The 11473-nt window shown below is 49.5% G+C and overlaps 5 protein-coding genes across 6 annotated transcripts in view; 2 read left to right on the top strand and 3 right to left on the bottom strand.

The window, feature by feature from the left end:
* LOC106901051 (histone H1.10-like) overlaps positions 1–1048 on the bottom strand; it is a 29793-nt gene extending 28745 nt beyond the window's left edge. The window contains exon 1 of one of the 2 annotated variants that reach the window (XM_014963384.1): positions 386–1048. In XM_014963384.1, the coding sequence (XP_014818870.1) occupies positions 386–1048 (663 nt within the window). Of the gene's footprint in view, positions 1–364 lie in introns of those variants that run through there. The other variant, XM_014963383.1, reaches the window with a different exon arrangement.
* LOC106901079 overlaps positions 1–8205 on the top strand; it is a 22569-nt gene extending 14364 nt beyond the window's left edge. Inside the window, 1 exon segment of the mRNA XM_014963414.1 lies at positions 7402–8205. Within this exon segment, the coding sequence (XP_014818900.1) occupies positions 7402–7720 (319 nt within the window). The 3' untranslated portion in view covers positions 7721–8205.
* Positions 1–11473, top strand: part of LOC106901049 (histone H1.10-like) — a 135129-nt gene that overhangs the window by 76850 nt on the left and 46806 nt on the right. The window lies entirely within an intron of this gene.
* Positions 8759–9201, bottom strand: LOC106901064 (histone H2A type 2-C). Its single transcript, XM_014963400.1, has one exon. It carries the CDS (start codon positions 9167–9169, stop codon positions 8780–8782), a length of 390 nt encoding a protein of 129 aa, XP_014818886.1. The 5' UTR covers positions 9170–9201; the 3' UTR covers positions 8759–8779.
* LOC106901057 (histone H3) lies at positions 10356–10832 on the bottom strand. The gene has a single exon (XM_014963392.1). It carries the CDS (start codon positions 10798–10800, stop codon positions 10390–10392), a length of 411 nt encoding a protein of 136 aa, XP_014818878.1. The 5' UTR covers positions 10801–10832; the 3' UTR covers positions 10356–10389.

Genomic DNA, 11473 nt, shown 5'->3' with positions numbered 1-11473 from the left:
CACCCCAATCCCCCGTTCCCCCCGCCGCGCCGCCGTGAGCTCTGCCCCATTTCCACGGCGACATCGGGCTCGCACCGGTCTCTCGCGGATCACGGGCACCCACTGCCGCGGGTCCTGCGCCGAAATGAGCCGTACCCGCGGTTATCACCGCCGCGGTGCTGCGCGGCACCTCTGGGGCACTGTCACCAGACCGGCCGTCAGCAAAAGCAGCGCTGGAACAGACCCCTCCTTTAAGCTGCGCACTCACGCACATAACGAAAACGTAAAACAAAGTGTTTCAGCACTTTTCAGGAAAACTTGGGTGGCTCTTAAAAGAGCCGTTGGGTTTATCTGCAAGGCAGACAGGACAGACGGGCAAACTCATTTATTTCTTCTTGGGCGCCGCCTTCTTCGCCTTGGCCGCTTTGGGCTTGGCCGCCTTGGGCTTGGCTGCTTTGGGCTTCACCGCCTTCGCTTTCGCCGGGCTCTTGGCCGCTGCCGCCTTCTTGGGCTTGGCAGCCTTGGTCGCCTTCTTGGGGCTCTTGGCCGCTTTCTTGGCCGCGGCGGCCGCCGGCTTCTTGGCTTTCTTGGGGCTCTTCTTCGCTGTCACCGCCTTCTTGGGCTTCTTGGCGGCGCTGGCGGGCTTCTTGGCCGCCGGCTTCTTGGGCTTGGCCGCGGTCGCCCGCTTCTTAGGTGCCTTCTCCTTCACTTCTCCGGGCTTCTTGCTGAGGCGGAAAGAGCCGGAGGCGCCGGTGCCCTTGGTCTGCACCAGGGTGCCCTTGCTGACCAGGCTCTTGAGCCCCAGCTTGATACGGCTATTACTCTTCTCCACATCATAACCACCAGCAGCCAGCGCCTTCTTGAGAGCGGCAAGAGAAAGCCCCTTGCGCTCCTTGGAGGCGGAGACGGCCTTGGTGATCAGCTCGGTGACGCTGGGGCCGGCGGGTTTGCGGGCTTTGGCGGCGCCCGCCGCCTTCTTCGGCTTCTTGGCGGCCGTAGCCTTGGCCGGGGCCGCAGCCGGAGCAGCGGCGGCGACGTCGGGCGCGGGGACGGGAGCGGTCTCGGACATGGCGCCTCCTGCCGAGTCAGCGCGAACAATAGCGAGGCCGCCGCCGCCGCCCCCTTTTATAGCGGCGCCGCGAGCGCTGATTGGTGCGGCCCGGCCCGCCCCGCCGCCGCGCCGGTTGTGTTTCTTCCCGGTCCAAAAAGGGCTTTTTGCTCCCGAAATTTCCTGCCGGCGCACCCCTTTTCTTCCCGAGCCGGGAGGGGGACGCCTGCCCGACCGGCTGACCGAGTTTCCCGTCGGAAGGAGCAGAAACGAGGGTGAAGCGGCCCCCGAAACTACGTGGCACGGAGCTGCAGAGACCTCGGGAGAGAGAAACTTTCCTTTTTTCCTTTAAATTAAAATTCTACCATCGACCGAGTGGCCGCAGCCGGCGTGAAATCTTGTGCTTTAGAAGGTCCTCTCCAGATTAGGGCAAAACCCAGGGTGTTTTGACCTGTTGGTCTCAGGGTAAATTGATATTAAAGGCGAGGAAGTAACACAGCTCGCCCCGCGGTCCCGGGCGCGGATGCAGAACTGGCTCCGGCGGCCGAGCCGCTTCCCTCCGAATTCACATCATCCCCCTCGCCCTCCCCTCAGCGACCACCGTGCTTTAGCTACGGCCTTTTTGGGGAGACATTTGGGCTTTAGCAGCGCCTGTAACAGCCGATGCGACTTTACATCTGCTCGGGTGTTTCGGTGGGACAGAGCACCGACGTGCCGCTCTGAAGGCTGATGGTCCTGGCATGGCACTTTCCACCTAAACTCAACGAACTCGCTTTCGCCTGCTAAATTCCAACATATATTCTGATATGTATTCAGATATATCGAATTCAGATATATACATACATATATATTGCAATATATCGGTTTTTAGTCTTAAAATGTATAGAAGTACTTGTCTTTGCATCGCGATTTGTTAAAATTGATTGGGAAACAGTCTGGGGTGCAATGGAATTTGAACTGGACAAGGCGTTAAAGCTGAAAATTCGGGCCTTTGAGGGTATATTCGGTATATTCGGGACACTTTACTATGCAAAACCTATTTACTGTTCCAATGAATGTATGTTGATGCTGAAAGTGATTTGCTTTAGTAAAACCACCTGATGATTCACCATTTTTCTCCTGTCAGAATCTTTTCAAGAGGGTTCCTTCTCCGGGTCAGTGACAGCTTCATATTCCACATAATAGATTAATTCTCATTTTCTTCCTTCATCTTTAAAGGTGCGTTGTTTTTTTTTAAATATGAATCAATTAACAGCCTGCCTGCAATAATATTGATTTTCATACACTAGATACCAGGCTTTCAGCAGCTCCTAAAAACGGGTGAGCACATCTTTTCAGGGCTAAAAGAAAGTATAACAGGGTGAATGGAACGATGGAACAATGTAGAGTTCCCTCGGCCTGGGACTGTGGAAATATGCAAATACACTGACTTTAATCTCCATGTGACATCTGAGAAATGTCATATTCTTTTCTGATTATGCGTGTTTAACTGTAAATGCTAAAGGGCGACAATTAATGCAAGGACTAGAGTTATTCTATAATTTAATATAGGTTAAATTAGGGATTTTTTTTCTCTGCTTGGAAGAGAAATGTGGGAAGAAATAAAGCTTTGTGAGGTCTCCTAGTGAACTCATTGCAGCCTGTAAAATGAAGGTAAATGGGTGGTTTGGATTATCTGGCTGCGGTAACGAGCATGACAGAACTGCAGCATAAGACTGCAGAAGTGTGCATCGTGTATTGATTAAACACAGAGAGTGGAAACTAAATTTAATGACCATTTTATCTGATGGTTATTTCCTGTAATGGGGAATGGAGATTTCAAGTCCTTCCCTAGGCAGTGGAGATAACATTTTTTAGCTCTGTAGTCCATTGATTTCTGAATATAAGTGACTTTTTTTGTTTCAATATATTCACATTTAATGTCAGCTTGCTGTCAATTCTCTGGACTCGTACAACAAGGAATATTGGCACCCTTATCAGTCTTTGAAAGACTCATCCTCCCAAATTCTTTAAGGCAGAAACAGACTCTGAGATTCCTGGAAATAGAAAAAGAGCATTCATTTTTTGCTTTCATTGACTTATTTATGCTTTCATTGCTTCTTGACTTATTTGGAAACGAGAAAATGTTCGGAGATTTGATTCTGATCTCTCAAACCCATCATTGCTTCATGGAAGATACATTTGTCTACATCAGAGATTATTCCAATCCACTATGGATTTGTGACCAAGAAAAGACAGATTGGTGGTATCAAGCTGTGGGTTCTCACCGGGGAAAAAAAAAAAAAAAAAAATCTTCCCTACAATGTAGGTCAATGCAAAGATGGGCATAAACTAGAAGACAGGAGGGGCAGGCCTGAGCGTCAAAGCAACTGGGAGATCATTTGCCTCCATCTGGCTCTTTTATTCAGTTATCTTTTGCTTTTCGATGGTTAAGCATAATATCCTAGAAATGTCAAAGTATTTGGGTAGTAATCCAGTGGATTTTAATTTCTCAGCCACTGTAGACTAAAATTATTATTTTTTTTTAGCTGTAGAATATAGAGCTGCTGTAGAATATAACCCAAAACAGAGACTGTGTGCTCAACATAGGAACTTGGTGCAGTTACAGAGGTACAGCAGAAAGGCTTATGCAGGTTTTGATATACCATTATCTCTTCAATCAGAAGTTGTACGTGGTTATCACCACTCCATCCAGCTTTCCTTCATTTTAAGAATCAACAAGTGTCAATAAAAATACTGAAATATCTTACTAAAGTGTTGCTATTTTCCTTCTAGGAAATAAACAGTTTTATGAATTAGCTCAGGCCTATGGAGAGATCCTACGCTGTATTTCTTTAAGAGGTTACTTGGAAAAAAAAAAAAGAACCATCAAAAGGAGAATGTGTTGAGTTCTGTCCTGAATCAATACCCCACGCTTGCTTTATGGATCAATTTAACTTTATACAGAATGCTTACTGAAACTGGATGCCTACCCTTGCTCCTATTTCAAGGAAGAGTGGGTTAGATAGTACCAAATGATTATTGCCTCATGTTTTAATTTCCTCTTTCAAAGCTGACATCAAGCACAGGTGTCATAATGTTCAGTAAATCATGAATCCCTACTTCCTTCTGCTAAAAGAGTCATAGGTTCCCATTGTTTTCCTCTGTACCTACTTGCATTTATTTTCCTGAATTATTTGGAAATTCAATATGTCCTATAATAAATGTTGATGCAGTATTTTCATGATCAGAATGCACAAATCAACATCAGCCAATTCCTTCACCATGAAACAAGGCTTCTGCAATGGCAAAGCTCTTGGCTTTGTTGTGGAACAATCTTATTTTATTATTCTCTAAATTTCTGGACATAGGCTGTAGTTCATAGTAAGCTATGCACTACAAAATATTCAGAAGTATTCCACATTGGAAAGACATCTCAAAATCATATGTTTTTTCGTAAAACAGAACAGGCCTCATTGTCAGTAAATGGAACCATTTTTTAAATCACAGAAACAGCATTCAAATACAGATGAAAACTACTCTTTCTTCACTTTCTCCACTAGCACTCTTGACAGGATGGAAATCCTGCTGCTCAGCCCACAGAAGATCCAATGGACTGGAACTTTCCATTTTTCTTTTTTTCTCATGTCGAGGAAGAGCGGATTCTGACATGGTGTTACACCCAACGGCTGCTGCTGGAGCCGGCTCAGTGGCACAAGGATGAGGATGATAAGAAGGAACAATTTACACTTAGTCAACAGTACAGATCTAATAATAAGTATAGGCTAGAAAGAATAATTTTCCAGGTCACAGATTCCCAAAGCTGATTGAAGAATGAGGTGACCCACAGCGCTTTTCTAAAAGTCATATTAGAGCTCCTTTCGGATTTGTGGGGTGAGAACGTAAACGGGGTCTTCTTGGCAGTTATTGCCCTTTGGAAACTCCACATATGGTACATACGGCAGATAAAGTTTTGGTACAGTAGTGAGGGAAGTTCAGGATGTTTGTGAAACCCCTAATGCACTTGGAAAATTTTTTTCTTCTCCTTCATGTGGCAAAAGCAGTACTTGGGGTTCCCCAACTCCATTGACACCAGTTAGCCTAACTCCTATTGCTGAGTAACAGCCCAAGCTCTGAGCACTGCTTTAGATCAATCTCCAGGTATTTTTACACTGAAAGGAACGTGTCTGCCTGTTTCAAAGCCTGTTACATCAATGCTGTAGTTTTAACATAGAAAATAAAATAAATTTAAAAAAGAAATTGTAGCGTAAGAACATAACAGGAGGTTTTTTCCTTTTGTTTTATATTATGCTAACATAAAATATAGCTTGCTTCTTCTAAGAAAAGAGAGGCTTATATTCCTCCTTTAATTCTTGAAGAGTCTTTTGTCCTTTACTGCCACAGTGATGAATCTTTTAACTGAACGTTTACAAAACAGAAGAGAAGAATTTACCTACAACCTAATGGTGCAATAATGAGAGCGGAACAAGGCAAAGCTGGTGAGAGAGCTTCAGCCCAGTTTTGGGCACTTTGTATTTTGAGTAAAGCCCCAAGATCGTGTGTCCCAGCAGCGAAAAGGATTAAATAAATAATAAATAAAGCAGAGTTTATTTTGTGAAGATTTTAACCCTTGCACGTGAAAGATTATAAAGAGCTTATCAGGTGAATTCTTCAGCATATACTGAAGTAAAGAGAGTGAGAAAATCAGACAAGTTGTAACTGAGTGGAAATGTAATTCAGAAAAGTGTAAAATACAAAATGGATGAAATATGGCTTTCTTAGGCTCCACATATTTGAAAGATTTAGGAACATACACAGCAACAAAGGCCAGAACAGCCCTTCCAAAGTGATTTCTACTGTTTGCTGCAGTTAGGAGTCATTTTGAATTCAGTTTACAGCAGACACACTCAACATTCCACATCTTTAACGCTGGTTCTCACTGATGAAATATAAATAGATCACCTTTGTATTTGTAACAATCCAGAATTTCACCCACATATAAAAATACTTTTGAGTTGATTTTCTAAAAGAAGTCCCAACAATAACAACAAACCCTACACCCCCCAAAAAAAACCCACCCCAAACCACCAAAACCCACAAACTGTGGTCTCTAGGCTGATGATTTATTAAGGTAAAAAGCAAAGAAAATTGTAAGAACAATTTAAATAGAGATAACCAAAAGGACAGGGAACAGAATTAAGAAAAACTGTAAGAGGTGCTTTCAGAATTTTCATATGTACTTGGTATCATATTTGCTATAGTTTGCCTATTGCTTTAGAAATTATTAGCAATTGTTCATTATCTTCTAGTCAATATATACTTATTTTACATATAATGCTACTGAAAAGAAATCAGGAGCATATGTATAGGCCCCAAACCTATATCTAAAAAAAAAACAAAAAACCCAAACAGGAGAAAGGAAACTAAACTCTACATACTCTTTCTGATGATCACATTCACTGTAAACTTTACCTGTTTCAAGTAGTTTATAATGTCCTGTCGTGTTCATGCCTTGCATACAGTATCTAGAATTGAACTAGGGATTAAGAGTTCAAGGACTTACTGGTATGCAAAAAGGTAAACAAAGCAAACCTGAACCATATGATCTATGCTCGTTTTTGAAAATAATTAATACTTGCAAGCAATATAGTAATTTATACACACATGTTGATATGAGACAGATAAGCAGGTTGCCCTGAGCGTATAGAAATACAATAATATTAAAAATATTAATGTTAACACTGAGAAAAAGATCAACACCAGTTGAAAGTCCAATAGATGCACGTAACACATCTGCCACCTGCTCGAAGAAGTAAAATATTTAAAGAAAATGGATTTATGTCCAGCAAGTGGTAGGAGAGAAAAAGACCGGTGAAGTCAAGAAAAGTAGTTCCAAGCCCTTTTCGGCACAGCTGTCCCCACTTGTGACAAACGGCTCGAAAGGTCCGCAGGGGCCACACGACCACCGACACCCAGACCACGGGCGCACTAGGCCCACGCTGGACCCACCGAGATTTTAAGACGGGGTCCAGCGCCCCCAGGAGCGCGCTCAGCCCATCGCAAAAGGAGGGTCCGAGCGCAGCCGTTACGCCGGGAAGGGAAGAAGCCGGGAAATGGCGCTTCCAAATGTCCCCAAGTCCGGGGCACTTGGACTGGGGAGAGAAGAGCGAGGCGGAGGCGGGGAATGGGGCGGCGAAGGCGGGCGGCCCCGGGGAGGAGCCCGAAAGAGGCGAAGGGCCTGAAGGCGCCGCGGCGCCCGCCCGCCCAGGAGGAGGAGCGCAAGCCCCGCCCCCTCCGGCCGTGCCCGCCCCTGCTCCCAATCAGGTCGGCTCCATAGACATAAAAACCCAGACCCGGGGGTTTCTAGCACAGATCTCGGCACAGCAGCGGCAGAGAGCAGCCATGTCTGGCAGAGGCAAGGGCGGGAAGGGGCTGGGCAAGGGGGGCGCCAAGCGCCACCGCAAGGTGCTGCGCGACAACATCCAGGGCATCACCAAGCCGGCCATCCGCCGCCTGGCTCGGCGCGGCGGCGTCAAGCGCATCTCGGGGCTGATCTACGAGGAGACGCGCGGCGTCCTCAAGGTCTTCCTGGAGAACGTGATCCGCGACGCCGTCACCTACACCGAGCACGCCAAGAGGAAGACGGTGACGGCCATGGACGTGGTCTACGCCCTCAAGCGACAGGGACGCACCCTCTACGGCTTCGGCGGCTAAAGCCTTGATCGCCTGCCACCCCCGGACTATCCATCTCGAGAACCCAAAGGCTCTTTTAAGAGCCACCCACTTTTTCTTTGTAAGGAGCTGTGTCGCTTTGTGTGATTCTATGTTGTTATTACCGTAAGCGGCTTCTCTTCTGTATGGTCTCGGTCTCCCTATCACCAACCCCAGCCCCTGTTACGGAGCTACAGCCGGACTGATGAGCCGTTTAGGCTCTGGGCTCCTCTCTAGCGCCCTGTTGCTGCATCATTACCCCTCCCAGTGCTGTCTCTTTTCTCCCCGGCAGCCGCTTTGAGAAAAGCTTTCTGAGACACGAGCTATTTCTCGACTTTCCCCGGGGAGTTTTACTGATGCCACAAAGTCCTGGAAAGTGCTGGGGCAGCAGGTGCCAGTCCCGTGTCCCCATTTAGGGACCCGCGGGCCGGGGAACAGATCCCCTGCAACAACAAAATAAAAACAACAATAAAAAAGGCAAAAACCTACATCTGTCTCAGAGAGTTCTCTGTTACGGAGCGGCGGATCATTTGTCTCCCCACGCCCGTAGGCAGAAAATGCTGTGACAGGACTGGGCTCGGGCGCGGGGGGGCGCTGGCAGCCTTTGTCCCCGGGTTCCCTCCCCACCCCCGGGAGGGTTAAGCGCCCTCGCTCTTTCGAAAAGCCCGCGCGGACGGCGATTGGCGCCGGGCGATTCCGCGCTCGGCAAAGCCCGCGCTCCGCTCCCGGGGCGCTCCCCCAGCGCAGCCTCCGTCCCGGGCGCTGCCCGACCGGGAGTTAGAACCGAGCTCCTCCCGCCCAAAGGCCGGGGCAGGCGGTGCCCACGAAGAAACCCGCACCTTGCCCAGCTGCAGCAGAGCGACCAGGCGCCTCTCCGCTAACCTTACAACCCTCCCCGACCTCCCGTGACAAACGCACACACACTCCCTCCTCCCCTGCCGAATACACCCCGCAGCAGCAGCAGAAGAAACAACTCCAGCTCTTTTTCTCGAGGTTGTGGGTGGCTCTGAAAAGAGCCTTTGGGTTTCGTTTCCGCGCTCGGGACGCTCCTCCAGGCACGCTTTACTTGCTCTTGGCCTTGTGACTCTCGGTCTTCTTGGGCAGCAGCACGGCCTGGATGTTGGGCAGCACCCCGCCCTGCGCGATCGTCACCTTGCCCAGCAGCTTGTTGAGCTCCTCGTCGTTGCGGATGGCCAGCTGCAGGTGGCGGGGGATGATGCGCGTCTTCTTGTTGTCGCGGGCCGCGTTGCCCGCCAGCTCCAGGATCTCGGCCGTCAGGTACTCCAGCACGGCCGCCAGGTACACCGGGGCGCCGGCGCCCACCCGCTCCGCGTAGTTGCCCTTGCGCAGCAGCCGGTGCACGCGGCCCACGGGGAACTGCAGCCCGGCCCGCGACGAGCGCGACTTGGCCTTGGCCCGCGCCTTCCCGCCCTGCTTCCCGCGGCCGGACATCTCTGAATCAAGCGACCGATCAAACGCTCCGCAGCTCCCGCACACACACCGGGCAGCACCTCGCTGTCCCCCACCGCCCCGGGACCGCCCTTATACCCCTGCCCCCGCCCGGCCCCGGCTCCTGATAGGCCGAGCCGCCTATCGCTGAACGCGCACCCAATGGCGCGGCGAATCTCGTCCCGACCAATGGCGAGGGGCTCAGCGCTGAGCGGCCTCCGCTCGCGCTCTCCAGGCGGCCAATGGCGAGGCCGCGGGGGCGGGATTTCTCAGGCGCCTCCGCCCGCGCGGGAACCTCCCAGCCCGGCTCCGCCGCCGCCGCCGCCGCCGCCGCCCCGACCCGCGGGGCCGCCCCTTCCCTTCTATCGTCCCTTTTCGTTTTTAAATCGCTTGGAAGCAGACGGGGGGGAAGGGAAGAGCTGAGGGGGTCGAGAGGAAAAGAGACAGCGTGGCTGTGTCAGCGAGCGGGAGCAAAGCGGGGGTGGGATACCGGGAGACGGGAAATGCGGTACAGCTCCCCGCGCTGTTTCAAGCGGGGGCTTTCACTTGCGGGAAGATTTCGTTCCTTGCCAGCACCGGACTACCCTAACCTTTCCGACCTTCCAAAACTACGTTTCCCTACATCCGCAAACCCCCACCGCTGGCTCCCTTCCGTGTCCGTCCCCGACACGAGACGCACAGAGGGGGATACGAGTTAAACCCTGCTCTCGGACTCAGTAAGGGCAACGGGCCGGCACAGAGCACAGAGAAAAAGCGGATTCCCAGCAATAGTGGCGACTATCTCACTTTTACTCATGTAGTATTTTTTAGATTAATACAATAGAGTATACTTGTATCGAGAAACTGATACATATTTCAGGAAATTTTTCAGAGACTTTGACTTACGTGCCAAAATTAGGGGTCCGCTTGGCACTCAGGGTGAGGCCAGCTCAGATTCTGATGTAATTCAGAGGGAAACTGAAAGAGTTCGAGTATATTCACACAGCTCATTAGGGTCTGCATTGCTGATTACCCCGATTATACATAACACCTCATTAATAGCTATTGCATTATCTACAAACCTAAAAACTTAAATACACTTTAGAAATATCTTCTAAAGTGACATCCATTTAAAAAATAGCATTAGCATTGCAGCTCTTTTTAGGGTGTATGTAGTGGCTCTTAAAAGAGCCTTTGTGTTGGCTAAAATGTTCTGAAACTACACGGTAACGTTCTAACCGGGTTTAGGCGCGCTCGCCGCGGATGCGTCGGGCCAGCTGGATGTCCTTGGGCATGATGGTGACGCGCTTGGCGTGGATGGCGCAGAGGTTGGTGTCCTCGAAGAGCCCCACCAGGTAGGCCTCGCTGGCCTCCTGCAGCGCCATGACGGCCGAGCTCTGGAAGCGCAGGTCGGTCTTGAAGTCCTGCGCGATCTCGCGCACCAGGCGCTGGAAGGGCAGTTTGCGGATCAGCAGCTCCGTCGACTTCTGGTAGCGCCGGATCTCGCGCAGCGCCACCGTGCCGGGCCGGTAGCGGTGCGGCTTCTTCACGCCGCCCGTGGCCGGCGCGCTCTTGCGGGCCGCCTTGGTGGCCAGCTGCTTGCGGGGCGCCTTCCCGCCCGTCGACTTACGCGCCGTCTGCTTCGTGCGCGCCATCGCTCTCCAGCAAACAACAAAGGTTGCGAGAACCAAAGGCACTGATACTGCCGCCCTAGTCGAGGGGTATTTATAGCAGCAGCCCTTGCTCTGATAGGCGGAGGGCCATAGGCTGAGTCCCATTGGTGGATTCAAATTCGAAAGATCCCGCCACTGGCAGGTACCGCCTACCCTTTTTCGTCTTTGTTCCTTTCTACTCTGTAAGGCCTAAAGAAGCAGTTCTGTTTATAACTATACTTTTTCTATTTGCGTAAACCCCACAGATATTATTGATTTAAAATGTTTTTTTAACATTTATTTAATAGTTACAACTTCATTTTTTAAAAGGTTTGTTTTTCGCTGTGAAATTTTCGTGTTTGGTTTTTTTTTTTTTTTGTATGGGTAATTCCTTGTACTTAAAAAGGATAAACGAATTAGAAAAAAAAATGAAAACCGGGATATTGCAAAACATAAGTTTAACCAAAGAAAGAAAAGGATCCCAGGTTTCTAGTCCCTATTAATGCTACATGAATACGCTGAGTGCAGGTAGGATATAATGACCAGGGGATAAGTGTAGAAATCAAAGGCTGTAACTGAAGTTTTAAGACGGAATCAGGCCGTGAGTGCAGAGGCCGTGTTTAACTACATAGTTCCGCTGTGCTTTGGGGGCAGGGGAGAGAAAGAGAACAGCGAG

This window comes from Calidris pugnax, unplaced genomic scaffold (genome assembly GCF_001431845.1).
Source record: "Calidris pugnax isolate Ruff unplaced genomic scaffold, ASM143184v1 scaffold44, whole genome shotgun sequence".
Classification (NCBI taxonomy): Eukaryota; Metazoa; Chordata; class Aves; order Charadriiformes; family Scolopacidae; genus Calidris; species Calidris pugnax.
The sequence above is the reverse complement of the archived record's forward strand: the minus strand, read 5'-3'. Positions and strand labels throughout refer to the sequence as shown.